The following is a 26,410-nucleotide window of genomic DNA, read 5'->3' as shown; positions in this document are numbered from 1 at the left end:
ACATCAACATTGTTGAGCACAACACAGCACCGGATATACTGCCCCCACATTCCACAACCATTTTTCTTTCTTTTTTTCTTTTCCTCCTGCTTATCTATCACCATCTGTTAGATATACTGTTGTCAATTGGCATCTGGTGCTATCCTTTCCTTTTATCGTTGGCCTTTTACCGCACCTCTGGATAGACAGCGCATTTCACTTTTATTTCTCAGGCTACAGGATCTACTCCGTTGTTTAATGGTCAGCAGCTTATCTCATGATCCACTCTCAAACCGCTTGCTCTACAGCAATGCTGAATCTATAAGCCAGGTGGAAGGGACACAAGGAGCACTATCCTCAGTTCCACGCACAAACCAGGGCAATCATCAATCACGCCAATTACGGCAGCTGAACTCGCATGATGGGTCTTTACACAACAGCAGCAACACTCTGACCAACTCTCGTCACTCGTGCGGGAATGCATCACCTCTTGCACTTGAGGTCCATGAGATTGATGAAGATGAATATGACGATGACGATGACGATGACGATGAGAATGAGGCAAGCGAAACTCAACCTGTGCTGATCAAGTCCTCACGATCAAAAGTAGGAAACAGAAAGCCTGTGCTAGAGGGTAAGAAATTTTTTTCTGTAGTGCTCTGTGACAAGGATATCCCTCCATACAAAAATGTAGAGCCTCTCCACATGTATAAAACACAGTAGAGACAACCTGATATTTATCTCCCATGCGAGGGAGAACACGAACTATCATAGCAGAACAATTAGAACAAAACAATCTGCCACTAACCTTCCTATCTTGTTGTATATGAATAGATTCTGTATATGATCGATGTGTACAGTGCCTTCATCTGGAAGAAGAAGACGTGGAACTGATGTTTACAGGATACAGATTTCTTCAAGTTCGGATCTACTTGTACTATATCATCTGTGTTCTGAGTGGTGGAGTCATTTTTCTACTTGGACGATGGATGCCTCAGTACTATATCTCTTTTGTGACAGAGAAATGTGCCATGAGCCTTGCAGAGATTGTGGTGATTGAAGTAGGTTAGATGCGGATCATTTTATTTGACAAAAATATCCGAGACCCTATCAATTATTCAACACATGTTTATCTGCAAGCATAAAAAAAAAGAGTTCATGATGGCCATTAATCAGAGCAGATGACCCTTCGACCTATCAATCTCATCATTGTCTATCATCCTATATGATTTCTTAGAACGAGTGGGGCCAAATGGTTATAGAGCGTGTATATACCAAATACTATGGTGGACTCATGAGCTCTGTCTTCAGTCCGGAACAAATGGAGAAACCGTTCGATAACGAGGAGCTCAATAATGACACAGAGGTAAGAAAAAAAGCCTGCCTGTTCATGGAATTACTGCGGCGCAATATTTAAGTTTACTAACTTGCCTATCATATCCTTGATTTTCATGCAGTCATCCGCAGTATTGCACGATATGCGATACTTTGACTACCAGTACATTCGATTTATTTACAATCCGCAGGCACATGTGTTCATGCAAAACTCGCACTGGAAGGATTCAGAGTGGAAGAGTATTGCTAGATGTGGGCGCGGACTTGAAAGAGAGATACATCAGGATAGATTATTGGTGTTTGGGCCTAATCTCATTGACGTTCAAGAAAAAACGGTTGGGCAGTTATTAGTTCAAGAAGTGCTTCACCCATTCTACATCTTTCAAGTGTTTTCTATGATACTTTGGTTCATAGATGATTACATTTACTATGCGGGATGTATTCTCGTCATATCAACCGTATCAGTCGTTACAGAGTTGATCGAGACCAAGAAGACAATGAGAAGGATGCGCAATATGTCCAAGTTTACCTGCAATGTCAAGGTGTTTCGAACAGGCATTTGTACGATAAGCTATCATGATTAGAAAAAAAGATATAAGATTTGACAAGATCACTGTCGTTACTTTTCAGCTTATGCCCGTTTTGATCGAACGCCCTTTCATCTCTTCTTTCGGAAACTATTAGGGCGGTATATTGGATCAGATGAATTAGTGCCAGGAGACGTTTTTGAGACTACGGATTCAGACCTTACAGTCTTCCCCTGTGATGCTGTTCTCCTTACAGGCGATTGTATCGTAAATGAGAGCATGTTGACTGGGGAATCAGTACCAGTATCTAAGATCCCAATCACAGAGCAAGCACTACAGCTTTTGGATTTATCAATGGCGAACATTCCTTCGGACCTTGCTCGCTACTTTCTATTCTCAGGGACAAAAATCGTACGTGCACGGCCTGGAACTGTAGCACCAGCCAAGGTCCTCCGCCCTGAAGACGCAGAGCATGGGATGAGTCAACCAGCACGGGGTTTAGCTATGGTGGTACGGACAGGGTTCAATACAACAAAGGGTACACTAATTCGGTCCATGTTGTTCCCTAAACCCAACGACTTCCAGTTCTATCGCGATTCTTTTCGTTTCATTGGTATTCTTGCTTGTATTGCTGTTTGTGGTTTTATGGTCTCGACAGTCAATTTCATCAGGATGGGTGTACCAATTAAACTCATGATCATCAAGGCATTGGATTTAATTACGATTGTTGTGCCACCTGCTCTCCCCGCAACAATGTCCATCGGCACAAGCTTTGCCATTGCGCGTTTAAGAAAATCCAATATTTTTTGTATCAGCCCTACGAGGGTGAATATTGGCGGCAAAATCAACTGCATGTGTTTCGACAAAACTGGAACCCTGACAGAGGATGGCTTGGATGTGCTCGGTGTTCAGTGTGTCGATATTGAGACCAATATGTTTGGAGCCATGTTTGTACAGGTCGAAGAGTTGAGGAGCGCGTCAGACTCCATGCAGGATTGGCCTACCTCCTTCCTACATGCAATGGCTACATGTCACTCTGTCAAATCGGTGGGAGGTGAGCTTATTGGCGATCCTTTAGATCTCAAGATGTTTGATTTCACTCGATGGGTTCTAGAAGAAGGTGGCCTCGGCACAAGGACGTCGAGTGTTTCAGAAACGGGTCAGCGTCCAGGAAAAAGTTCGAGCGGAATTGTGTCTACAGTCGTTCGGCCTCCAGGAGCAAAGCAGTTTGATCTCAACGAAGTCCTTTCCCATCGCCCAACTGAGATGAACGAAACCGTAAGACTATACAACGCCGCTATCTTTCTTTAACTATTACCAATCAAAATAAGCGCCAATCCTCTGACACTGAATATGCACTAATATGTTGACTAGGAAACTTTTCTGGAGTTGGGTATCATTCGTTGTTTTGAATTCGTCTCTTCTCTTCGCCGCATGAGTGTTATCGTAAAGAAGTTGCATAGCCCGGGCATGGATATATATGTCAAGGGCGCTCCAGAGGCGATGATTGATATATGCTTGAAAGATACGCTGCCATTTGACTATGCGGAGCGACTATCCTATTACACCCATCATGGCTATCGTGTTATCGCATGCGCTACTAAATCTATGCCAACATTAAACTTCATTCGCGCCCAACGTGTTAAGCGAGAGCAGATGGAAAGTGAATTGACGTTCCTTGGCTTCATTGTTTTTGAGAACAAGCTCAAGCCGACTACAGCATCAGTGATCACCACTCTAACCAACGCGTGCATCCGACAAGTAATGTGCACTGGAGACAATGTTTTAACTGCTATCAGTGTCTCGAGAGAATGTGGCCTAATTAGTAGGACAAAGCAGGTTTATGCGCCAAGATTCATGTCTGGGGAGCCGACTGCAGAGAACCCCAAGGTTATATGGGAGAACATCGATGACAGTCGCAAAACACTAGATTCATTAACACTCAAAGTATGTTGAGCTACAAAGACATGGTTATATACTGGAATCGCAGCATTTTTGTATTGAATCTTTAACAATTCTTATTACGCTGTGTCCCTATCGCACAACTTGTGCAGCCGGCCTTTAGTAACGTAGATGAAGCTGTTGTTGGGTATGAATACCCAGTGTATCCTGAAATGATGGATGACTACGTCTTAGCAGTGACTGGTGAGTGTTTCCGTTGGATGGTTGACTATGCTTCAACCATGACCTTAAACAGGATGCTTGTTAAAGGTCAGATATTCGCGCGTATGTCTCCGGATGAGAAACACGAGCTTGTCGAATGCCTTCAAGCAATTGGTTACTGTGTGGGGTTCTGTGGCGATGGAGCAAATGATTGCGGGGCTCTCAAGGCGGCGGATGTTGGTATCAGTCTGAGTGAGGCTGAAGCATCGGTTGCAGCGCCATTCACGAGTCGATCGAACGATATTGAATGTGTTGTGAAAGTAATCCAGTAAGTGATTGCTTTTCCCTAAATGAACTTACTTTTATTCGATATTATAAAAAAAAAAAAAAAAACAACTTTAGTTAACCTTTTTTTTTTTTTTTTAGAGAGGGTCGTGCTGCTTTGGTGACAAGCTTTAGCTGCTTCAAATTTATGGCACTTTATAGTATTATTCAATTCACGACCGTCAGCTTTCTATATGCGTTTGCTTCCAACTTGGGTGACTTCCAGTTCCTTTATATCGATTTAGCGCTCATCCTTCCCGTCGCTGTGTTTATGGGTCGCACGGAAGCCTTCCCGATGTTGAGTCCAAAGCGGCCCACTGCCAACTTGGTGTCAAAGAAGGTCTTGACATCTCTAATTGGACAGATTCTCATTCAAGGACTCTTTCAAACGATGCTTTTTTGTATTGTTCGTCAGCAGCCCTGGTACAAGCCGCCTAAATATGAGCGTGGAGCGAAGAACATCGAAGGCTTTGAGAATACCAGTCTGTTTTTCCTGTCGATCTTTCAATATCTACTTATCGCGGTTGTATTCAGTGTGGGCCCCCCATATCGCAAGCCTATGAACTCTAATCGTATGCTGCTTGATCATTATGCATTCGATCTAGATATAAATGTGAAATATCACAATAATACTCAAATCCTGTTTTTCATACTTTCTTTAGGTCCATTTCTTGTTATCTTGGTTGGACTGACTGTCCTTTCACAAATGATAGTTCTTCTTCCTCCACAATGGCTGTCGAGCATTTTGCAACTGGTCGACATCCCCTTGAGCTTTCGATACTTTATCGTGTTTATGGCCGCCGTCAACCTAGGTATTGCAATGGTCTGTGAACGCACTTTCTTCCCTTTGATTGCCTCTGCGATCGGAAGCTTGCTTGCTCGTCGGAATTCGAATGCGAAGCAACAGCAGCCTCCATACCAGCCTCATCGACAAATTGAAATTGAGCCTGCATATTCTTCGTTGAATACTCCGCCTTTGTCCTCATGCTCAATCTCGGGTTTTGCAGAGCCAGAAACGGCAGTGGGACGGGCAAGTGGTGGTGCTAAGTCTAAGCCTGTAAAGACATCGGAGCAGACGACTAAAATATACAAGCAGGTAGAGCGAGAGATGAATCAGATTTGACGAATATACAGACTGTGGACGTCTTCCTCTAGAGTGAGCAAAGAAGGTTTTGCGACAGTTGTAGTAAATCCAATATAGCAGTTATTGTACATGTTAGTTTTTTTTCTTGGTCTCATGCGGATATCGCTTTCCCTCTTTAATGAGGCAATGATGAGTTAGTTGGCCTTCATCTATAAAGTTTGTTAATGGCAATATCCGTGCGCCATCATTTAAGCGATCTTACTCCGCCGTTGAATGTCGTACAGATTCAAATTGACTTGACCATTTATGTATTTCATCTCGTTATTTCGTCCTATGGCGCTTACCTGACTTTTTCTCATGACTTTTAATACAGTGAATTAAGTAGAGCTAGTTAGCAGACAAATACAGTTTGAATATGCAGGTTCACGTCAATGCTTCTGGTCGAGAGCTTGGCGATTTTTTTTTTAAATAAAAGGTTACAGTTAGTGTAAAAGGGTCATCGCGTATTGGGCGCTAAACCGACTTTCCTGGACTTGAAAAAAACGAGCACAGGTCATGGTCAATGTAATAAAAGATGGGGGGTTTTTTTTTTACACATGCGCCATAAAATGAATATTGTTTTTGTGCTCAAACAACAAAGTGTGAGTAAAATAGAAACATTTATTGTTTTGAGATGTTGAACCCGAACCTTTCAAAAGCTCTTTTGGGCCGGTAAGAAAGGCAAATACTCAATTCAACAATTTCAGTCCCAATACCTATTCATTGTGGTTCCTTTCGTTTTGTCTCCGTTCTTTTTCTTTTTTTTTTTTTTTTTTTTTGCTCGACTAAACAATTTTTTTAAAATAAACAAAGATAAATGAAAGAATGCGCGCTTCCATGCGATAGCATGCTCATTGTGAAGCGCTGTGTGCCATTTTGATATTATACATATATTTACTAACTCTTTTATCCTTTGTGTTCTGTATTTGTACTTGCTTGGGGGTATACAAACCCAAGGCGCTCATTACATTCACTTGGCATCATTGGTGCGGCTGTATGCCTTATAGTATAAATATATTATGTACTATTCAATTGAGTAAACACAGACAAGCTCTTTGTTGCCTCTTAAGAATCAAGCATCTTTATGGAATTATTGTGCATTATTTGGTGTATGGGAGATAGAACACATATCTCTCTTTTGTATAATGAAATAAATAACAAAAGGCACTTCTCCGATGTAAACTGTTTACGACTAGCCTAGATCAGAGCGGCTCTTCCATGTTACTGGAACATTTGTTGCATTACAGTTGATAATGCCGTTGTCTTCAATCCCACTTTTTTGCTTTGGCCCTTTTTACAACGTTGATCTCGAATGACGTTGAAAAAAAGGCGATTGGAAAGCCTTGTCTCATTCACTGAACATTGCCACCCGGAACTCCAATGATCTGTCCTTTTTCTCGTCAGGTCTGGGCTACCCCTATTTACTGTTGATTCGGCCGTCTCGTTTTCCTTATCCTTTGACTAGAGCTTTATATACCTTTGGTGAGATGTTCTAGATGCGAAATAGTTCAACGACTTTTAATTGTAATGTAACCTATTGCATTTATTATGTCTTTAAACCCTCCCCCTTTCGCCGCTCAAAAAGAAGCCTTCTATGGCTTTTCAAGCTTAAGAGAAGAAAGGAGCAGCACTCGAAGGATAGGAAGGAAAAGAAAAATTAATAAAGCCTTTCATAAGCTGCTGGTATCAAAAAGAAAGAGTTTATCTCTTTTTCTTTCAAAGTGCTCATCAACAAAGTTCGAAAAGGTTGGGCAGTTTACTCACCCCGAACATTTTACCCCGCTTTTTGCGTCGTATCAGAGAACAGACAGAGTAGACTGGGCGGCAGGCAAAAAGAGGTAACAAATACACACTTTTTTTTTTTTTTTTTTTTTTTTTTTTTTTTATCAAAGTGTAAGTACAGGCAAGGCAAAAAAAAAAAAAAGATTGCCTTAATCACTCCTCCCATTCGTGCCCGCTACTTGTCAACCTCTTTTTCCTTTGCCTAGTGTTTATTAGGCACAACCGGGTCAAAGCTTTGCTTCCTAGTTATTCCTTTGCACTTATCCCCCCCTTTTTTTTTCCTCCGACGACTGAAAAAAGACATGATATGAAGGGTCTGGGTGCAAAAAGGTACTAAAAGAGTGGAGCAAGAAGGGCAGAAGGACACGCAAGGAGGGGAATGATTTCACCTTGTAGAACCGTAAAAAAATTAATGCAGTCTTTGTCTTTCCGATTTGTTGTCTAGTCAATCCGTAAACAGTCGAATACAGGTAGTTCAATTAATGGAATGTTGATTCATTCACTTAATTTAATTTTTTTTTATTTTTTTTTTATTTTATTTTTTTTTTTGCTTTAAAGGCGCTGCCACTTTATCTTCCCTTTTCTCTCTCTTACTTTCTCTTTTCTTTTTCCCCTTCTTCCCCTTCTTCCCTTTCTCTCTTACTCTCTCCTCCTCTTGGATTTGTATCTTGCACCTTTATATATACTATTCTCCTCTCTCAATCTTCAATAGTTGAATATTTCCTCTCTTATCCTATCAGCTCGCAACTTGACTTATTTATTTCATAACACATCCTCTCCAATCCCATTGTAATATTTGCGGATATTAGTTAATTGTCCCAACTTTTTTGGAATATCTTCGACCCTGGAAGGAAACGACTATTGTGTAGATAACCAACCAACTGAGCGTTCAGCTTCATTATTTCGACTTTCATAATTGTTTAACCAGCGGTTCTAAATAACCCATCAAGTAAAAAGAAAACTACTTACAAAGCACAATTCGACCTTGATCGCGAGCTGAGACTCTTTCTCTTCGATTTTCGATCGCTTTTCTGCCAAACACTCTATTTCCTCATACATATCTCACCCTTATTAAAGGCAATATTGATATTTCCAAAACGACGTTGTCTAATATCCCTGCGCAACAGCTCCCTACTCCTTCAGCGACCGGGAATCTGAAACATTCCTCACTACCATTGAGTCGATCACCCCAATATCATTCCTCAACCCCGACTCAACGGCAGGGGCTTTCGGCCGCACATCTCTCCCCGATCGACTCCGCAATGCAGCAATCCCATGATATCACACTTACAACCGGCCTGGCCCATCTCCAATTGAACCCATCTCATCATTACCATGCCTCCGCTGCTTTTGCTCCGCAGCCTCCTGTTAGGCAAGATAGTTTTCAATATCAATCCTTGGACACCCAACTAAATGGATCCCAGCAACAACAGCAAACACGGCATGGGATGACGGGAGAGGAACTCGAAGAGATGGAGGATCGAAGACGTATGCAACAACAGATCCTACAAGACAAGCTAACCCGAGAAGAACGTAAGCAGAGTCCAAATACAAGTGCCAAGATGACAACTAACGAAGGGTTTGGAATGGGTACGTTTGATATGTCTGATTCGTTGGCAATTGTGGAAGATCTGCTGGATTACTTTGGAGAAGATGATTTAACATTTGAAGGTGGAGGTAAGTCAATATTAAAAAGTTTTTATTTATATATTTTTTTTCTGGATCGCAAAAGACAAATGAACATTTTGGGCTAAGTGTTTTTTTATTACTTTCTTCATTAATAATATATATATAAAAAGAGCTATTCAACGAATCGCAACTCATTGAGGCGGAGCGGACACATCTGCGGCGTGAATCGCTTGTGCGTCACTTGTATGATTCTGAAGAAGACTATCTACGATCGCTGCAAGAGATTCAATCTTGTTATCGCAAACCTCTGCTACGAAATTTACAGCAGATTGAGGACAATAAGAAGTCAGGAGGCTTGTTATCTTCGTCCTTAAGCAAGATTGTGGCGACGAAGCAGGAAATCGACACCATGTTTGGCAATTTAGGCAGCCTGATTGAGTTTCATGAAGAGATTCGCTCCTTACTGGAGGAACGATCCAGAATCTGGGGGCCAACTCAGATCATAGGTGATTTATTGATCAGCGTGGTAGGTTTATTTCCTGTATTGCCAAGGCATTTTCTGAAAAATGAGTAACGTATATGTAAAAAACAAAGAGTACTCTCTGCATTTGTGTTTAACTTTATCACCCATATGCGCATAGATCCCGAAATTTAAGATTTATAGCATGTATTTCCTGAATTTTCATCATGCCTTGACAGTCCTTGATCGCATCTCACGGGGAGCACAGTATAAAAAATTTATGGAGGTGAGTCCTGGCAAGTCAAAGTGTGTGAGCGTAAACTCGGACATTTTTGGATAATCGAATTGACCAAACCTTTGTTCTGATCCTTTTTGTGTTATTTATTAGCAATGTGTCTCTGATAACCCATCAGGCACAGCTAGTCTTCATCTAATGCTCGCGACCCCATTGCGACGTCTTTCAACATTCAGAGATATGATTAACGCACTCTGCCAGGCAACCTCGGCATGCCATCCGGACTATTTGAATTTAATCCGGGCATCTGATATGATCAACGTTGTGGCAAATGAGCTCCAGAATGAGCAATATATGGCTCAGGATCAATTGGCATTATGGGACATTCAATCGACCATGGTAAATTTACCAGAGCCTATCATGATTCCAGCTCGACGACTCATTCTGAGAGCAGATCTGCATAAAGTTGACTCGTCGTTAGCACTTGAGCCTAGGACGTATTACTTGATGAACGATGTTCTATTGTATGCGCGTTTTGATCCCAAAAAGAATATTTATACATTCAAGGGCATGTTTGACCTAGCAAAGACACAAATCAATAATCCTGAAGATAATGTCACCCTTCCTCAGCTGCCCAATTGTATTCAGATCGCTAATGCAGGACGCAAACAAATGATGCGTTGCAGGAGCCGAGATGAGCGTGACTATTGGATGGAAACGATGCGCAGGGTCGTCGAGATTATTAACAAGAACATAGATAATCCCTCCATGGCTGTAGGTGATCTCCTTCCTCTGCGCAAGTACGCCAACTCAATTGCTTCTGACTCATCACTGTCGTTGGGCTATTACCCTGGCGTGACATCGGGATCGACCAAAAGTGTAGGCAACAGCAGCAACGGAAATACTTTTATGGATTCAAGATCTATCACGTCGAAATCATCAAATGAAACTGCATCAACAGGTGCATCCAAACCAAGGAAGCCGAACCCACAGGCCGACTTTTATGGGTGTTCATTTGGCAAGGATGTCACAGTATCGACCAACGAGGATAATTACAAACCAAGCCCTTTAGCGCTGAACAAGGCCATGGCTAACAACCAGTCGTCCTCGACTGTTTCATCGGGGGCAAGCAGCACTACAGCGACTAGTACGAATGGCCAATCTTTGGGAGCCATGTTAGCAGCCATCCCTCAGGAAGAATTAACGCCCAAGCAGGCGAAGGCTAAGGCAGCATTGGCAGCGGCAGTGGAGGCTAGGCGGCAGGCTCGTTTGAAACAAGAAATGAAAAATGGAGGGTCTACAGCCAAGAAAGAGATGGACAAAAATGTCAGTCTGGATTTCTCAAGTTCTTTTATCCCAGCCAAAGCACGACTTGGAAAGTCATGAAGGATTGTACAAAGCAAAAAAAAAAAAAAAAAAAAAAAAAAAAAAACCGCTTCTTTTCAATCTATGTAAATGTATCAACTATTTCGAACACAAGCTAATAATGTAAACATTCACGCATATGCATTGCATTTAGTTCCTTTTTTTTCCTGTTCCATAGCTTATTATAACATGCTTCTTATTGATGAATCAAATTGCATCTTATATAGAATAAAAAAGTAATAATAATAAAAGCTGAAGCTTTTCTGTGTATTCTTTCCTCTTTATGCACTGCATCAACCAAACTACTAAGTATGGGCTGAATATGCAAAAAGACTTTTTTTTTTTTTTTTTTCCTGATACGACGCGTTGGGCTATTGTTAATTTTTTCTTCTTTATCTCGTAATTGTTTAATGCATGAGAGGAGAAGAGATTGATTTCCAACACCATTTGTTCAGACCAAGATATTGCAGACCGATATACAGGAATATTTATGAAAAAAAAAACCCCCCCATTTTATAAGGATAAAAGTATGCGTGTTGCTATAGATGTGAACACTACAATCCAGTAGTTCACGGCCACGATGGATATAAATTGATGTTGTTGGACTTCACCATGAGAGTAAGAAAGAAGCCAAAGAAGGTATTGCATGATTTGATGTCATTGCTTGAGCAGGCGGTGGTGGCAAGACACTATCAACAAAGCCTTCGCCACATTCCTTCTGCACGCTTGCATAAAGGGAACGGGTAACTGAATATCGGTCGATGGCCTCAGTCAAGAGAGTGATATAGAAGGTAACATTCGTTGAATTGAGGGGATCATGATCCTGAACTCGCTTACGCATCCCTTGTTTGAAGGGTGCATAAAGTCACCGGTTCTTTCCAACTTCTTCAGAGGTAGCAGCACAGTTCTGATTCAGAGTGTTTTCCATCAATGCAACAGTCGCAGCATTACAGAAGGACATGGCACAGAAAGTAGTTGATGTATGCCCCGGTACCATTTATGAGCTGTGTAATTGGTGCAAAAGGAATACAGGCACTGACTCGAGAATCCACGAAAAGTACTGTTAGAGAGACAGCACATTGGTCAAGAAGTGCTGCATGAGCATATAAAGAAGTAGAAGCTATTGAAGAGAAGGAGGAGAGTAAGTATAGTAGAAGGGAATAAAAATAAAGAGATTGAGCAAGAGGCCAAGGAAGTGAAGCTCGACCCCATGGCTTTAATCCTTATTGTTGTTTTCTAGGTTCTTTTCAGATATTTTATGAAGGAATAGATTGGTGATGGAACTACTTTTAGTCGTCGACTTTGCTTCTTTTTAACCTACTAAAGGTTCGGAGATCAAGGAAGTAGACGGATCCAGGGAAAAGAAGAAAGGAAGGGAAGCGAGGGAGTGATTGAGTGCTTGGACAGATGGGTGGATGGAATAGATAACTTCCGTGCCTGAAAGTAAAAGGGGTTTAAATGCAGTGGGGCTGACTGGGTCGTCTCTCGCCACTAATTTGAGATCTACATACACAATTTTTGCTCAAAAGGTGCAGCTTTTACGACCCAATTATGTTCGGTTACTATGCTCCTCAGAAAACGCGGAGAACACGCTTCCCAACACACACGAGGGACACGAAGAAAAAAGAGACGCGTATGTGGGCTAACGTCTGCTTTTTTCATGACTTTGAAAATTGGAATCAGTCAGTGTATTGCATGCTCAAACACACACTCTTTTATCTTTCTTTTCTCTCTTTTTCTTCTCCATTAACTCCATTCTTTATTGTTCAGCAATAGATATTCACGATATATAATTTTCTTTTATATATATTTTATCTTGCACAGGATACTTTGCTCAGGAACTCCTCTCGCCTCAATACATTCACATTTCAGACAACGAGGAAGGGGCCACATACAAACATCACACAGACAACAGCTTCGCATTCATACACATAAATAATGGCTGACAGATACTCATTCTCTCTCACCACTTTCTCACCCTCAGGAAAGTTGGTTCAGATTGAATATGCACTCAATGCTGTCAACTCTGGCGTCACTTCCATTGGTATCAAAGGTAAGGGAAAAACAAAGAAAAAAAAGAAATTACTTAGCCTGACTTGGACTGAAATATTTATCCACAAACTTGTAGTGCTGCAACCTCTCTACTTTCATTCTTTCATTCTTTTTTTTTTTTTTTTTTTTTTTGAAGTTTCTTAACATTTGTATTCGATATCTTGACTAATTTTTTTTTTTTTTTTTTTTTTTTTTTAAAAAAAAAATAATATTTTAACAATAGCTACGAACGGAATTGTGATCGCGACAGAGAAAAAGGCCGTGTCGACACTGATTGACGACTCGTCGTTGGAAAAGGTAGCAATTATTTGCTCTAACATCGGGATGGTTTACTCCGGTATGGGCCCTGACTACCGTGTGCTCGTTAACAAGGCAAGGAAGGCTGCTCAGGCCTACAAACGCGTCTACATGGAGGAACCACCTACTGCTATCCTCGTCAAGGAGATTGCTAGCGTCATGCAGGAATTTACACAGTCTGGGTAAGTCATATTACTACAATTACAATAAGGAAGAAATAAGGACGACGAAAGAACGAAAGTCAAAAAGGAGAAAAGAAAAGAAAGAAAAAAAATATTCGAAGCGGATCAACGATCAGTTTTCTAGTCTCTATTCTTTTTACTGGTTCTAATGCCAAAAAAAAAAAAAAAAAAAAAAAAAAAAAAAACGACTCTTTTTTACACATATACTTTTATTCCTAAATAGTGGTGTGCGTCCATTCGGAGTATCATTGCTGATTGCAGGATTTGATGAGAGTGGTCCGATGTTGTATCAGGTGGATCCCTCGGGCTCATACTGGCCCTGGAAGGCAACAGCCATTGGCAAGAACATGGTCAATGCAAAGACATTCTTAGAGAAGCGATATAATGAGGATATTGAGCTCGAAGATGCAGTCCATACAGCTATTTTGACATTGAAGGAAGGATTTGAGGGCCAGATGACGGAGAACACCATCGAAATCGGTGTCATTACAGGCATTGTTGCTACAAAAGATGATGGATCTGTTGTTTTGCCCGAGTTTAGGAAATTGTCTCCAAGTGAAGTGAAGGATTATTTGGCCAATATCGCTTAAATAGCCATGATAAAAGAGAAAATACAAATAAAATCCAAGGACATCAGCTTTCAATTATATCAACATCAAAAAGGAGATTCGAATCCAAGTAGTTTTGACTTCTCAAGCCATGGAAATGTGATATGCTCCAACAAATAAAGGATTTCTAAGAAGTTTTTCCTTTTTCTAATGTTTTATGTGAAGTATTGTATACAAAGAAAAAAAAAAATGCTATTTTGATTCATTTCTATTATATTTTTTTTTTTTTTTTTTTTTTTTTTTTTAGAGACGCTCGATCACCATGGCGGAAGCAGCACCGCCTCCGTTACAGATAGCAGCACCTCCCTTCTGGCCCTGCTTCAACAAGTGAACCAAAGTGACAAGGATACGGGAGCCTGAGGAGCCAATGGGGTGTCCGAGGCCGACAGCACCTCCTGCGATGTTAACCTTCTTGGGATCCAACTTCAAAAGTTGGTTGTTGGCCAATGCAACGACTGAGAAAGCTTCATTGAACTCGAACAAATCAATGTCATCAATCTTGAGGTTGGCCTTCTCCAAAGCCTTAGGGAAGGCAGCCGCAGGGGCTACAGGGAAATCGATGGGGGCCATGGCTGCATCTGCAAAGGATAAGATCTTAGCAAGGGGCTTCAATCCGAGCTCTTCAGCCTTAGCACGGGTCATCAAGACCAAAGCTGAGGCACCATCGTTCAAGGATGAGGCATTAGCAGCTGTGACAGTACCACCCTCCTTCTGGAATACAGGCTTCAGAGAAGGGATCTTGTCAAATTTGACGTTCTTGTACTCCTCGTCTTCTGAAACAGTCTTATCACCCTTCTTATCTTTGATTACTACAGGGATCACCTCCTCGGCAAAGACACCATCTTTCCAGGCCTTGGCTGCACGGCTGTAGGATTCGACAGCATGAGCATCCTGCTGTTCACGAGTAATCTTGAGTTTTTCAGCTGTGTTCTCGGCGCAGTTACCCATGCTATAATGGAAAGTAGATTGCAATGTTTTGTTTTAGTCATTATATAGTAATAATAGTAAAAAGCACTAGTTTGTCTTTCAAATGCCATCAATTATTAAATATGTCGCAACTTACTGGAACTGATTGTAGACATCCCAAAGACCATCCTTGATAATTCCATCAAATTGAGTCTGGTGTCCATAGCCTGCATTACGGGGAGCGTAGTATCTATTTGTTTTTTGTTTTGTTTTATAAATAAATATTGTAGGTAATAGTCATCATCGGCAAAGACATAAAAAGAAAGTTGATGTCAATAATTAATGTTTTCTTTTTTGCAGTGTCACATGTCAGGAACCATAAATAGTTTAAATTCCCTAAAAGAAAAAGAAAAAAGGCTTCGAGAAAAAAAAAAAAAAAAAAAAAAAAAAAAAGTATGTACTAGAGTACTTACGGGACGTTAGACATGGACTCCATACCGCCAGCAACCATGATGCTACGATCGCCGGTTTGAAGGCCTTGGGCAGCCAACATGACGGCCTTCAAGCCCGAGGCACAGACCTTATTGATAGTTGTAGCCTCAGTTGAGAGAGGACATCCAGCGCCAAGAGCAGCTTGGCGAGCAGGGGATTGGCCCACATTAGCCTGAAGGACATTACCCATGTAGACTTCCTCAACCTGATCAGCCTTGATGCCTATGACATATTATATATTAAGGTGTTTAAGCAAACTATAAATTTAATAAAACAAGAAAGAAAAAAAAAAGAAAGCAATAGAACTTCAAATATAAAGCATGCAGCAGCATATTGTAATAAAAAAAAAAAGAAAGGGAAAGGAAAGGGTGAGAAAAACATACCAGCCTTCTCAATAGCACCACGGATGGCGATAGAGCCAAGCTGAGGGGCAGTGAATTTCTTCAAGGCACCATTGAAGCAGCCAACGGGGGTACGGACAGCAGAGACAATGACAACCTCCTATAACAATTAACAATGAACGACAGAGTTGGCGGAAGCATGCGGCATTAGTATGTCTTGAAGCATATAAAAAGTGAATCAGATGGTTTTCATGAAAGTTGATGAATGTGTTGTCCATCTCTTTTCCCTTCCCCCTGAATTTTCCCACGCTTACATTGAGGCCCTTTGCAGTGCTGTAAGTGCGAATCTAATAAAAAAAAAAAAAAAAAAAAAAAAAAAAATCAGAAAAGAAAATTAGTTCATTAATATCTCTCATCTTTGCTTCTTTAGGCTCAGCAACTTGCACGAAAGCAACTTGTATAAAAGCATAAGCGGTACCTGACGGAAGATAGGGGTGGCCTTGGTAGCGAACATGGTTACTATGCAATGAGGAGAGAGGAGAGAAAAGGATGTGGAGAAAAAAAAAATCAGATCGGTGTCTTTAATAAATATCCACCCACGGACGCAGAAAAAAAAATCACGTGAAACTGGGGAATGTCCAAATCTGGACCACCGAAAAAAGAAAAAACTAAACATATCCATCTAAGTTTACACCATCAGGGTTAGTTGCTTTAGTTGCCGTCTTTTTTGCTACATTGGGAGATGAAAGCTTGTTTATTGAAGTTTATACTATGGCTATGATACTTGAATCTCTCCTGAGACTCTTGATCAGTGCCTATCAAATATGTTACCCAACCTCTTCTACCCTGCTCTTCAATATGGGTGTCCCGAGTTTTTGAGCATAAGGATAGAAAAAAAGTACAAGAGCAAAAAATATGTCTATTAAGCCTTGAGTGGCCCTTCTGGTAATCCAAACTCATCCAGGCGCTAAATCAAAGTAAAGAATAAACGTTAATAAGTGTCTTTTTTTTTTTTTTTTTTTTTTTTTTTCTTGCTAATGTTCTTTTGTTTATTATCATTGCTCATCCCATTACCTCCCGCTGTGGCTCCGTGGTTGTGGTTTCTGTTGTAGGTAGTTCTGGCACTTCATCTTCAAGATAAGAGGGTTCTGCCTCTTCATATAGCTCGTCTCCTAGAGCGTCCAATTCAGCTTCTAGGTCTTGCTCGTCAATATCATCCGGTACACCATATGAACGACCTAATGTCTCCTGAATTTCATTTGCTTGGTCCATGATATCTTCCATTTCATCTTGCATCTTCTATCGTTATTTTGTGGATCATCATAAAAATCAGTACCTTGTTGAGTAAAGCTCTTAGTCGTGAACCATGAAAAAAGAAAAAGGCAAATCCCACATTCGATGCCAGGATCACGCTTTTCAACATGGTTTTAATCTAGTACCTCAATCTGGTCAATGTTGACCTTCTTGTATTGCTGCCTCATTGTTTGGTTAGCTGTTCTCATGGCATCTACAGTCGTCATGACATTCCTCAGGTTTTCTGTTGTGAACGCTGCCTGCTCCATGTTGAAGGACTGCTGTTGAAGTTGTTCCCGCTGACTTTCATATAATTTTCTCTCCTTAAGAATGCGCATTGCCTTGGCCTTTACAGAATTCTAAAAGATAGGCGAGATGACGGGAAAGAGAGAAAAAAAGGCTCATACATGTATTAGAGCGTCCTGGCCGAATCCAGCAAGCCTACTACAAATAGTTGCAGTTTTAGACACTTCTCGTTTATTTGTATATCCATGCATGCTATCAATTTTACCTTGGCAGGACCATCACGCATCTTCTTCATTTGATCTTTATACTTGATAAGTTCTGCATCCAGCTTTCGAATCTTAACCTCAACTGCATCTACTCGGAGGTCTGTCTACGATCGACAAAAAGAATGGCAAAAGTAACGCGTGAACGGTGAATAAAACATGTAAGTTATCTGCAACACAAAGGTGCTCATTGCCATCATCTCCATGGCCATGATACCGTCTCTCTCTTTTTTTTTTTTTTTTTTTTTTTTTTTTCCCTTTTCACTTCTATGCCGATGCTTTTATGGCATAAGACTATTGAATTGTTATTGGCTTGACTTTTTTTTTTTTTTTTTTTTCCCTACTCATTTAATTCATTGCGTTCCTGACAAGCATCGTGTCCCTGAAATATGCCAGACTTACAGCTGTAATAGCGTCTGTGAGAGTGGGCTTTGGTGTCCTCTTCCCTGTACCGAAAAGGCGATGCATGGTGTTATCAAAGTACCGGGCAGCAATGGAGTGAAGTGTAATGAAATGTTTTAAAAAGAGAATCCTTTGTCATCGTGAAGAAGACACCTGTGACCGTCTTTGTACCACATGTCTTTGAATTAAAATGTGGCCAATTTCTTGGCATTCAAGATCATAAATAATTAGAGTAAAATAATACATATTTGGCTTCGAATACCGTTGTGATACAACTCTTTATGGGGGTTTGCGTGCGATGAATGAAAAGGAAAAGCAAGATAGTAAAGGAAAAGAAACGCAATCATACAGCTTCTAGCTACAATGTCAGGACACGTGGCTATATGGTCCCCATGCATGACTATTTTCAGGTCCCGCTAAATGCCCATTTACGCAGAGATGGTATTGTCATAGTCAATAGTAGGTACTACAGACGACATGAACTTCAAGAAGATGATGAGGTACCTAAAAAGCAAAAGAGAATAAAAACAATTAGTATTCCATCTGTAGAAACATGTTAATCCGATCATACTGCTCAATAACCTCCTCCCTTTTGACTTACTGGTCAACACGGACTGGCTCCTCCTTCCCTTCGTCATTTGCAACCTTCTCAATAATCTTCTTCATCACAGCTCCATGTCTGCAGGGATGAATACTGGCCAATGACATATTGAGATGTGGATGAGTCTCGATGGTGACAGTTTTCTTGGCATAGTCCTGAGAAACATCCTCAAAGATCTGTGAAGATACCAGAGGTCGACGATGCTATTCAAGTTGTAGCATATGCAAAGAATGGAAACAACTATCAGTTTATGTGATCCTGGAATAAATGATGACAAATGTCGCCATTAGTTCCACGTCTGTACCTCATCATAACCAAAGAGCCACATTCTGGGTGTTTGATAATATTTATCGTATGTAATGAATACATCGTACGTTCGGACGTTCAAGATCTTGTCGCTGTGTACCACAAGCCAAAACAGAAAGTTGGATCAGTCAAACAACACCATGAATTGCTGATGTTGTAACATTGAGTGTCGTACGCTATGCAAATATGTACAAAAAAAACATACCCAGGATCGACTGCTGTAGGAACAGTTGGAGCGAGTGTAGCCTATTTCCGTCATCAAGGTTTAGTATTAGCGTGATGCACCAATGGGCCTTTTTCTTTAAATGAAAAAAAAAAAAAAAAAAAAAAAAAAAAGGATAGCCGTATCAAACAAGGCTTACAGGGTCCGCTTCTTCTTCCAGGTCTTCATAGTCATCCATGTCGGGGATGTCGTCCATATCGGGAAGATCTTCGTCGTCATCATCCTGTTCTGCAGCATCATGGAGTTGCTGTTCCTGCAAGTTAAGTCGACCCATGGCTTTAATGGCTGCTTGTGCTTCAGCTTCAGCTTCAGCTTCGGCCTCCTCGTCTTCGTCTTCATCCATACTTCCAGCAATTTCTTCGATGGGGCCTCCTGCTACACGCGAACTGTGGGACATCACCCAAGCATCGGCGCCATCACTTTCGATCTGTGTTTCAGCGTCCTCGTCCGTATATTCCATTTGCTTGACACGACGCAGGCATGGTACTATATCATATATACACAACCACAACCATAAAAAGGAGATACCATTGAAAGTGAAAAATGAAAAGTTAGTATTGACAATGTTGCACATGCAAGCGGAGCTCGTTTCATTTGTCTTCCGTCAGCATCCTCCACTCCCATTTTTTCCTCTGAATTAGTCAGGCTCCTTGAAATTCGTCTCCTGTTGGACGATGGTCACGAGTTTATTCTTTTTTTTTTTTTTTTTTTTTTTTTTTTTTATGCTCAACGAAATAATAACGCATGGGTCCCAGGGCATACACACGGTGGGGTTGCATTGCCGGAATGGCAAAATTACAAAGGCAAACTAGAACACATACCATTGCGAGTAATCAAGAATTGCTTATCCGGATGTAAGTAGTCGCGCTTCTTGCTGGGTTCACCGCCTTCCCTATGAATAATTGAATATGTCGCAAAATAATATGTAAAGACCGTTAGAGTTACAGCATCAGCCTACAACAATGCAGCCCTTTTACAAACGTTGTCAAAGTCAACACAAGTATCAATGTATTACCAGCTCCACGTTGGACACTTGTACACCAAAAAATCACCTGCAGCTTCAAACTAAAAACAGAACAAAAGGGAAATCAACGAGTAATCAACAGGGTTAGTTGACGACGCGTATGGCTTTTTTTTTTTTTATGACATGTTTCTTTATGACTATTGAAACTAATATGGATTAATGTGCCGCAGCATTGCCGGCAGTCTTCTTCTAAGGAGACTTTTTTTTGCATGTTTTGCCAGCCAATGCAAGAAAAGAGCGTACACCTGCTTTTGCAAAAGAGAGAGATGACAAAAAAAACATAAAAAAGAACTTGCCTCCTCAGGTGTGATGCAACCGGTCTCTTTGAATTTTGAATTTTTGAGGACAGGACTCAAGTACTCGCGGAGGCCGAAGAAGATGTTTTGTACGGAGTTCATTAGAAAGTGAAAAGGGAATGAGGAAGCGTGAATAGAATGTCTTTATATTTGTCGTTATTATTTTGGTGTGCAATTGAAGCAAATTATGCGCGTTGACTGGTGTTGGTGATATTGACTGTTGGTGTGAGGTGTATTTGTATTTGTGTGAAAGTAAGATGGGACTGGGAAAAAAAAAAAGAGAGAGAGCAGAAAGGAGAGGTAAAAGCAATTGTGTGCTTTCCAGGTGAAGCTTTTTTGCTTTGGGATATGGAGGATGTTGTGCCTGTCTTTTTTTGTTTCTTTCTAAATTCTAATGCCATTCTTACTCTCGAGAGGACACCTGACCAAGTGATTGAAAAAACGGAGGTCTTCTTGGAGTCGGTGCATACCAGCTGTTGGCATTTGTTGAATATCTTTCATTCAGGAGACGATTGATATTTAGACGTGTGGAGGACCGACTTCACCTCTGCATGCAGTCTACCTGGCGAAAATGATCCCAGTGGCCCAGTGCCATAACGGTCTATATCCTGCCCGTTAAGCGATAGAAGAAGACACCTTCGCCACCAACACAATTTTACCTCCTATCTCCCACACAAATTATGGTAGTGGTAGAGCTGTCCGGCTATGATCGGATGTCGCGCGGTACGGAGAAATAGTTGGCGTATTAATAGCTGTCACTCAGAGTTTCGTCCGGCCGAATTTTCTCTGGTTTTGCGGTTGTTGTGATACTTCTCGATCGAGCCATCGATTGCTCTATCCAACACTCCACACATTCACACATTCAAGGTTTATGTTGGAGGTGAAGACCTTCAGTCAACTCCGGTTCCTCTTCTTTCTTCTACTTCCTCTTTCTTCTCTCCTTCTTTCTTTCTTCTTTCCTTGCTCATCCTGCCTTATTGCTTCATTCATTTCTTACCCATTCCTCTCCATCGCTCCATTCCTTCTGTTCTCAAACAATGCCTCCATTCATTCCCCCACTTTCTGACCGCTCCAAGACAGTGTCTAGTCTAAACTCAGAGCGTGCACTTGTCTCGTTCAATGTTGAGTCACTCTCTCAATTCTTGTATGGCGAGAACTTTGAGAAACGACGCCATACTCGGGATCTGGTTGAACAACACCCCGTCTTCTCTAACGCGGATAAACCCTTTTTGAGCCGTGAACGTCAATACGTCCGATCTTTGGAAAAGGCAGCAAAATTAGTTGAGATGCGCAAGCAGAACAATTGGTCCGATGATGATATGATGATGGCCATGATGGTGATCGGCGACTCGACTCCTCAATTCTTGGTAATAATATCTCTTGAATTGATAGGAAAACTGAGACCAGGACCTGAAAATACTTATAACTCTTCTTAATATCTGCACCTTAGCATGAGGCACTTTTCATCCCTACCCTCAAAACCCAGCTCACGGACGAGCAGCAAAAGATTTGGCTTCCCAAGTAAGAAAAAAGTACTACTTTTCCAACTCCCTGCCATTCCGTACTTTGTAAAGTTATAAGTCTAAGGATTTTTTTTTTTATCACATAGGGCTCAAAATTATGAGATTTTTGGATGGTAAAGCGTTATTATTTCTGCAATATCTTTTGACATTCCCATTGCACTATTTTTGATCTCAACGTTACTAAACGCTTTCCTCCATACCTCCATACCTTCTTTCTTCCTTTCCAGTTATGTTCAGACCGAGATGGCTCACGGAAGCAATCTTCGCAAGCTTGAAACAACCGCCACCTTCATCCCCGAGACAGACGAATTTGAGATTGATACACCAACGCTCAATTCTATGAAATGGTGGCCTGGTGCTCTCGCCCAGACCAGTACCCATTGTGCCATCTACGCTCGTTTGACCCTTCATGGCAAGGATTATGGTGTCCATCCCTTCTTATTACAGATCCGTGCTGCCGGAACCCATGCTGAAATGCCCGGCATTGAATTGGGTAATTTAGGTCCCAAAATCGGATTCAACACCATCGATAATGGTTTCTTACGAATCAATAAGGTCCGAATCCCACGCGAACAAATGATGATGCGCAACTCCAGAGTCACTCGTGATGGCAAGTACGAACCTGCCAAGAACGCAAAGATGAATTATTCAACCATGGTGGCCATCCGTGCCAACATTGTCAAGAACGCAGGTTTCGCACTAGGTCAGTCTTTGACGGTCGCCATCCGATATTCCATGATCCGTCTTCAAGGCGGAGACCGCATCCCATCTCAAAAGGGTGAAGAGGTCAAGGTTATTGATCACGGTATGCAACGCTTCCGCTTAACGACCTCATTGGCCTTGAGCTATGCAATGTTGATGACCGGTCGAGTTATGACGGATATGCATCAGCGGAACTTGAAGAACGTGATCCAAGGAGAAGTAGGTCTAATGGCTGAGGTCCATGCAACTTCTTCAGGCTTGAAGGCCTTGATCTCGGACTTGGCTACTGCTCATATGGAGGACGTACGTCGTTCCTGCGGTGGACATGGTTATGCTTGGTGCGGAGGAATGGTTGAAGTCTTGACCACAACCCTACAGGATGTTACCGTGGAAGGTAAAAGACTCTTTATTCTTTATCGCTTTTCTATCATTTATTAACTCTATCCATTTGAAGCTGACTTTTTTTTTTTTTTTTTCTTTCTACTCTTCTCATATTCGCAAATGTTTGTTTAGGTGAAAATACAATCTTACACCTTCAAACTTCGCGTTGGTTACTCAAGACAATCCTTCAAGCCCTCAAAACCAAAGATCTGTCTTCAGTCCCTGCTGGCTTGCAACCTACTCTTCAAAAGGGTGGCGAAAACATTTTAGATCAAGAGAAATCCATCATTGTCCCAGGACAGCCCATCAGTGGCGAGGCTTTAATTGCTGCATTCTGGCATCGTGAGGCCCGTGTTCTTCAAGAAGTCCTGGCCCGTATTGTCAAGGACGGTGCTGGAGAGGAGGCTATGGCTAAATCTCAAGTTCGAATGGTCGAGTTATCCAGAACTCATGGTGAAGGCATGCTAGTCCGTAACTTTTACGAGGCTATTCAAAAAGAGGAACAGGCTATTCATCAAAAGGGTGGTGATGTGACCAAAGGTTACTTGCCTGTTCTCAAGATGCTCTTTGAATTGCACAGTATTCATCGTCTGTTGGAACAAGCCGGCGATTTCATGGAAGATGGATATGTCTCCAGGCAGCAAAAGGTCTGGTGCAAAGACCGCCGTGAACAGTTGATTGACCTGTTGAGATACGAGTTGATCGGACTCGTAGATGCGTATGATTTCTCGGACAACCAACTCAATTCTGCCATTGGACGGTATGATGGACGTGTCTACGAATCGCTTTATGAGTGGGCCAAATACGGAATGACCCTTGTTGATAAGGGCAAGAATGGAGGTGTCTTGGGCTTTGATGAAGTTTTGAAGGATCTTTTTGCAGAGGGCCGTCGTTTGAATGGCGCTGCAGTCCCAAAGCTTTAGAAAGAAAGAAAAAAAAAGAAAAAAAAAAGCCCGTTCTAGATATAATAATATATTATAATATACAAAGACACCAACAGACAAATGGAGATTTGCTTTTATTATTAGTGTTGGATGCTATTGCGGTGTTGTATAAAAAAACTCAATCAAGGTAGCATGGTCTCGGGTAATTTGGCAGGCAGAACACTCTCGCCACCGCTTTCTACTGCACGGATTAAATGCAATGCCACTGCGAACTCGTCTTCACTCAAGTGTCCATCAGATGTCCAATCTGCTAATGCCCAGATCTTGGCTAGCACCTCAACTGATAAGCCTGTGCTCATCAGGTAGGGCTTTGCAGTTAAACCATTGATCTTGCCTTCTCTGGGGTTCAGCGACAGGAAGATTGGCCGGGCAGCTGCCTTATCTACGGATGAAAAGTGCCAGTAGCTCGGTGGGACAGTATCACCTCCGTTGAGGTTACTGTTATGCCCTTCAGCTCCGGGTGGCCCTAAGAACGGGTTCTTTTGCGTAGATTCGATTAATAAATTATTCATATGGTGTGGGAATCGAGTCATGATTTTGGGCAGATCTACTGAAAGGGCCTCTTCAGCAGAGGCGAGGACTGGTTGGCTGATCTTTGCAAAATTTTCAAACTTATAGGCTTCCAAGCACTGTCGGAATGCTGCTACATTCGGGAAATCGCCTGCAGGGACACTGTAAATTTGCTGAACCTTCAAAAACTCGCCTTCCAGGTTTTGGGTCAACTCTCGTTGACGATTTCTTTTGCCCAAGACTGCAGGCATCTCCTTACGCAAATGTCCAATGATATATGCATGTACACGTGCCAGTCGGGCACGTTTCACGATTTCATTCACTTTACGAATCGCTGCATTGCGGGGTAATTCTCGAAGGTCCTTCAAAAGATCTGTTTGTTCCTTTTCTAGCAAGGCTCGGCAATCTTCATACACATTCACTGGGCGATGTAACCAGAACGAGCACAGATATACCCTCATGACCTCTGGCGTTTGAATAACCTTCCCAAGAGACCACATCAACGCGCCATAGACTCGCATCAATTGCTGTTGATCCACCATGTCACTCTTATTCAGAATCACACGCACTTTTTCTTCCTGACCCTTGAGCGCCACAATTGAACTCTTAAACTCGTCCGAAATATCCAGCTTATGGGAATCAAAGAATAAAAGGATCAGATCCGACCGCTGTGCAAACCACTCAATGGTCTTTGTGAAATCATATCCGCGTTCTACACGCTGTTTGTCGCCTGCTAGAATTCCTGGGGTGTCAATTAGGGTCATGTTCTCGAGCAGAGAATTGGGGCATTGTGAGACTTGGAATCGTGTCAAAAATGCTTGTCCAAATCGATCAAGCCCACGGAAAGGCAGGTCTGCAGAGACTGCTGCAGCATTTCCTGGAATCACCCTTGGTTCCGGACCATTCATCACAGCTACAAAGCGATCCGTCTGTATATTTTTATTTTTTGTCCAGAAAATAAAAATTAGATTTAGTTAAATACAAAAAGACCCAAAAATAAAGTTACTCCTTTTTAAAGTCAGTTTTATCTTACCGTTGGTTCTACACCAATGTGTGATCCAGGATAGTCAGACTCAATCAAGTGTTTGATAAAAGTCGTTTTGCCCTATTCACAAAATGCAGGTTATGATCATTAGCGACTAACCTTTTTTTTTTTTTTTTTTTTTGTTATTTTTTGTTATTTTTCTATTTTCGCTCAGAAAATATGCACGACGCATTGCTCTCATGCATCTCTTTTTACTGCCTTACTCCCTCTATCTCTTTTTTTTTTTTTTTTTTTTTTTCTTCGTTTCCTTTATCAATGAACAATAATGTATGGACCTTACAGTGCTGTATTGTCCTAACAGGAGAACCATCGGCTTCGCCAGAATATCGCTTTCCGTGAGAGGCGCAGAGTGAAACCCTTCAAAATTATATGTTGTCTCCAATGGCCGGATCTTGCGCTTATAAATTTGAGTCAAATCTCGATACACCTCTCGGTAATCGTCCTTGATGGTCGAAAGTCGGGAGCTACTATGACTACCGCTTTTATTCCCCATGTTAACACTCGCATTTGTGCCATTACGATGTAGCGTCGAAGGTTGTCGGGAAGGCAATGGTGGTGGCGCTGCAGCACTCGACGACGATATTGACATTCTGTTGAGGGATGATGACGATGGACCAGCAACAATTCCATTTGAGTAGGATTCTGAGCTCCTTTTCCTATCTCCTGGGTGTCCCATGCTTTCTTACTCTGTCTTTTTATGTGTATGTGAATAGGGTGAGAGACTGATAATATTAATGTGGCGAAGATGGGTATGCGGTGCTGTAATGCTGAACAGTTCTCCTTGCTTTTTCTCACTCGACTCAAGAAGTATAATTAACCTCAGGCTTTTAATGATTTATTCTTGTTCCTGAAATTGAGTATGATAACAACAGCCAAGAAGTATGACAATATAATCAGCGAGGATATGTCGT

General features: G+C 41.5%; 8 protein-coding genes across 8 annotated transcripts; 4 read left to right on the top strand and 4 right to left on the bottom strand.

Annotated features, from left to right (window-relative positions):
• The first annotated feature begins 19 nt into the window (after positions 1 to 19).
• BCR41DRAFT_357691 (P-type ATPase-like protein) lies at positions 20 to 5,595 on the top strand. The gene is made up of 9 exons (XM_022024940.1): positions 20 to 613; positions 814 to 1,040; positions 1,217 to 1,345; positions 1,437 to 1,875; positions 1,999 to 3,119; positions 3,216 to 3,788; positions 3,896 to 4,272; positions 4,371 to 4,840; positions 4,931 to 5,595. Exons 1-9 carry the CDS (start codon positions 238 to 240, stop codon positions 5,389 to 5,391), a joined length of 4,173 nt encoding a protein of 1,390 aa, XP_021879190.1. The 5' UTR covers positions 20 to 237; the 3' UTR covers positions 5,392 to 5,595.
• A 2,840-nt stretch (positions 5,596 to 8,435) lies between these two features.
• On the top strand, positions 8,436 to 10,883 carry BCR41DRAFT_372464 (Dbl homology domain-containing protein; the record flags this gene model as incomplete). Its single annotated transcript, XM_022026688.1, has 4 exons — positions 8,436 to 8,850; positions 8,973 to 9,328; positions 9,444 to 9,548; positions 9,651 to 10,883. The coding sequence occupies 4 exons, from the start codon at positions 8,436 to 8,438 to the stop codon at positions 10,881 to 10,883; spliced, it is 2,109 nt and encodes a 702-aa protein (XP_021879189.1).
• Positions 10,884 to 12,511: 1,628 nt separating this feature from the next.
• Positions 12,512 to 14,123, top strand: BCR41DRAFT_388027 (nucleophile aminohydrolase). The gene is made up of 3 exons (XM_022027955.1): positions 12,512 to 12,915; positions 13,138 to 13,393; positions 13,617 to 14,123. The coding sequence occupies exons 1-3, from the start codon at positions 12,801 to 12,803 to the stop codon at positions 13,981 to 13,983; spliced, it is 738 nt and encodes a 245-aa protein (XP_021879188.1). The 5' UTR covers positions 12,512 to 12,800; the 3' UTR covers positions 13,984 to 14,123.
• A 115-nt stretch (positions 14,124 to 14,238) lies between these two features.
• On the bottom strand, positions 14,239 to 16,291 carry BCR41DRAFT_357686 (Thiolase, N-terminal domain-domain-containing protein). Its single transcript, XM_022024939.1, has 6 exons — positions 16,219 to 16,291; positions 16,055 to 16,087; positions 15,783 to 15,900; positions 15,381 to 15,621; positions 15,065 to 15,157; positions 14,239 to 14,950 (listed from the first exon to the last, which is right to left on the bottom strand). Exons 1-6 carry the CDS (start codon positions 16,252 to 16,254, stop codon positions 14,245 to 14,247), a joined length of 1,227 nt encoding a protein of 408 aa, XP_021879187.1. The 5' UTR covers positions 16,255 to 16,291; the 3' UTR covers positions 14,239 to 14,244.
• Positions 16,292 to 16,474: 183 nt separating this feature from the next.
• BCR41DRAFT_357684 (Snf7 family) lies at positions 16,475 to 18,070 on the bottom strand. The gene is made up of 5 exons (XM_022024938.1): positions 17,945 to 18,070; positions 17,545 to 17,649; positions 17,180 to 17,392; positions 16,815 to 17,039; positions 16,475 to 16,707 (listed from the first exon to the last, which is right to left on the bottom strand). The coding sequence occupies exons 1-5, from the start codon at positions 18,008 to 18,010 to the stop codon at positions 16,663 to 16,665; spliced, it is 654 nt and encodes a 217-aa protein (XP_021879186.1). The 5' UTR covers positions 18,011 to 18,070; the 3' UTR covers positions 16,475 to 16,662.
• Positions 18,071 to 18,193: 123 nt separating this feature from the next.
• BCR41DRAFT_357682 (autophagocytosis associated protein) lies at positions 18,194 to 20,790 on the bottom strand. The gene is made up of 8 exons (XM_022024937.1): positions 20,395 to 20,790; positions 20,090 to 20,139; positions 19,896 to 19,966; positions 19,214 to 19,560; positions 19,057 to 19,097; positions 18,850 to 18,943; positions 18,546 to 18,748; positions 18,194 to 18,448 (listed from the first exon to the last, which is right to left on the bottom strand). Exons 1-8 carry the CDS (start codon positions 20,494 to 20,496, stop codon positions 18,373 to 18,375), a joined length of 984 nt encoding a protein of 327 aa, XP_021879185.1. The 5' UTR covers positions 20,497 to 20,790; the 3' UTR covers positions 18,194 to 18,372.
• Positions 20,791 to 21,022: 232 nt separating this feature from the next.
• Positions 21,023 to 23,923, top strand: BCR41DRAFT_338826 (acyl-CoA dehydrogenase/oxidase; the record flags this gene model as incomplete). The annotated part of the gene is made up of 6 exons (XM_022022127.1): positions 21,023 to 21,761; positions 21,845 to 21,915; positions 22,004 to 22,030; positions 22,145 to 23,013; positions 23,133 to 23,353; positions 23,405 to 23,923. The coding sequence occupies exons 1-6, from the start codon at positions 21,432 to 21,434 to the stop codon at positions 23,921 to 23,923; spliced, it is 2,037 nt and encodes a 678-aa protein (XP_021879184.1). The 5' UTR covers positions 21,023 to 21,431.
• Positions 23,924 to 24,066: 143 nt separating this feature from the next.
• On the bottom strand, positions 24,067 to 25,992 carry BCR41DRAFT_372458 (P-loop containing nucleoside triphosphate hydrolase protein; the record flags this gene model as incomplete). Its single annotated transcript, XM_022026687.1, has 3 exons — positions 24,067 to 25,383; positions 25,488 to 25,559; positions 25,780 to 25,992. The coding sequence occupies 3 exons, from the start codon at positions 25,990 to 25,992 to the stop codon at positions 24,067 to 24,069; spliced, it is 1,602 nt and encodes a 533-aa protein (XP_021879183.1).
• Positions 25,993 to 26,410: the final 418 nt, after the last annotated feature.

This window comes from Lobosporangium transversale (genome assembly GCF_002105155.1).
Source record: "Lobosporangium transversale strain NRRL 3116 chromosome Unknown BCR41scaffold_31, whole genome shotgun sequence".
In the NCBI taxonomy this organism is placed as follows: Eukaryota; Fungi; Mortierellomycota; class Mortierellomycetes; order Mortierellales; family Mortierellaceae; genus Lobosporangium; species Lobosporangium transversale.
The sequence above is the reverse complement of the archived record's forward strand: the minus strand, read 5'-3'. Positions and strand labels throughout refer to the sequence as shown.

What these genes read in the sequence shown, in the direction of transcription:
- BCR41DRAFT_357682 (XM_022024937.1), bottom strand. Translation starts at nt 20,496, where the DNA reads ATGAACTCCGTACAAAACATCTTCTTCGGCCTCCGCGAGTACTTGAGT. An exon ending in AAGTGTCCAACGTGGAGCTG is followed by an intron (nt 19,967 to 20,089) that starts GTAATACATTGA and finishes AATTATTCATAG; the next exon opens with GGAAGGCGGTGAACCCAGCA. An exon ending in ATTCTTGATTACTCGCAATG is followed by an intron (nt 19,561 to 19,895) that starts GTATGTGTTCTA and finishes TATATGATATAG; the next exon opens with TACCATGCCTGCGTCGTGTC.
- BCR41DRAFT_357691 (XM_022024940.1), top strand. Translation starts at nt 238, where the DNA reads ATGGTCAGCAGCTTATCTCATGATCCACTCTCAAACCGCTTGCTCTAC. An exon ending in CAGAGATTGTGGTGATTGAA is followed by an intron (nt 1,041 to 1,216) that starts GTAGGTTAGATG and finishes ATGATTTCTTAG; the next exon opens with AACGAGTGGGGCCAAATGGT. An exon ending in TAGATTCATTAACACTCAAA is followed by an intron (nt 3,789 to 3,895) that starts GTATGTTGAGCT and finishes CAACTTGTGCAG; the next exon opens with CCGGCCTTTAGTAACGTAGA.
- BCR41DRAFT_357686 (XM_022024939.1), bottom strand. Translation starts at nt 16,254, where the DNA reads ATGTTCGCTACCAAGGCCACCCCTATCTTCCGTCAG. An exon ending in CCACCCCTATCTTCCGTCAG is followed by an intron (nt 16,088 to 16,218) that starts GTACCGCTTATG and finishes TTTTTTTATTAG; the next exon opens with ATTCGCACTTACAGCACTGC. An exon ending in GATGTCTACAATCAGTTCCA is followed by an intron (nt 14,951 to 15,064) that starts GTAAGTTGCGAC and finishes TTTCCATTATAG; the next exon opens with CATGGGTAACTGCGCCGAGA.
- BCR41DRAFT_388027 (XM_022027955.1), top strand. Translation starts at nt 12,801, where the DNA reads ATGGCTGACAGATACTCATTCTCTCTCACCACTTTCTCACCCTCAGGA. An exon ending in CACTTCCATTGGTATCAAAG is followed by an intron (nt 12,916 to 13,137) that starts GTAAGGGAAAAA and finishes TTTTAACAATAG; the next exon opens with CTACGAACGGAATTGTGATC. An exon ending in CAGGAATTTACACAGTCTGG is followed by an intron (nt 13,394 to 13,616) that starts GTAAGTCATATT and finishes ATTCCTAAATAG; the next exon opens with TGGTGTGCGTCCATTCGGAG.
- BCR41DRAFT_357684 (XM_022024938.1), bottom strand. Translation starts at nt 18,010, where the DNA reads ATGCATCGCCTTTTCGGTACAGGGAAGAGGACACCAAAGCCCACTCTC. An exon ending in TGCGTGATGGTCCTGCCAAG is followed by an intron (nt 17,393 to 17,544) that starts GTAAAATTGATA and finishes CCTATCTTTTAG; the next exon opens with AATTCTGTAAAGGCCAAGGC. An exon ending in CCACGGAGCCACAGCGGGAG is followed by an intron (nt 16,708 to 16,814) that starts GTAATGGGATGA and finishes ACTTTGATTTAG; the next exon opens with CGCCTGGATGAGTTTGGATT.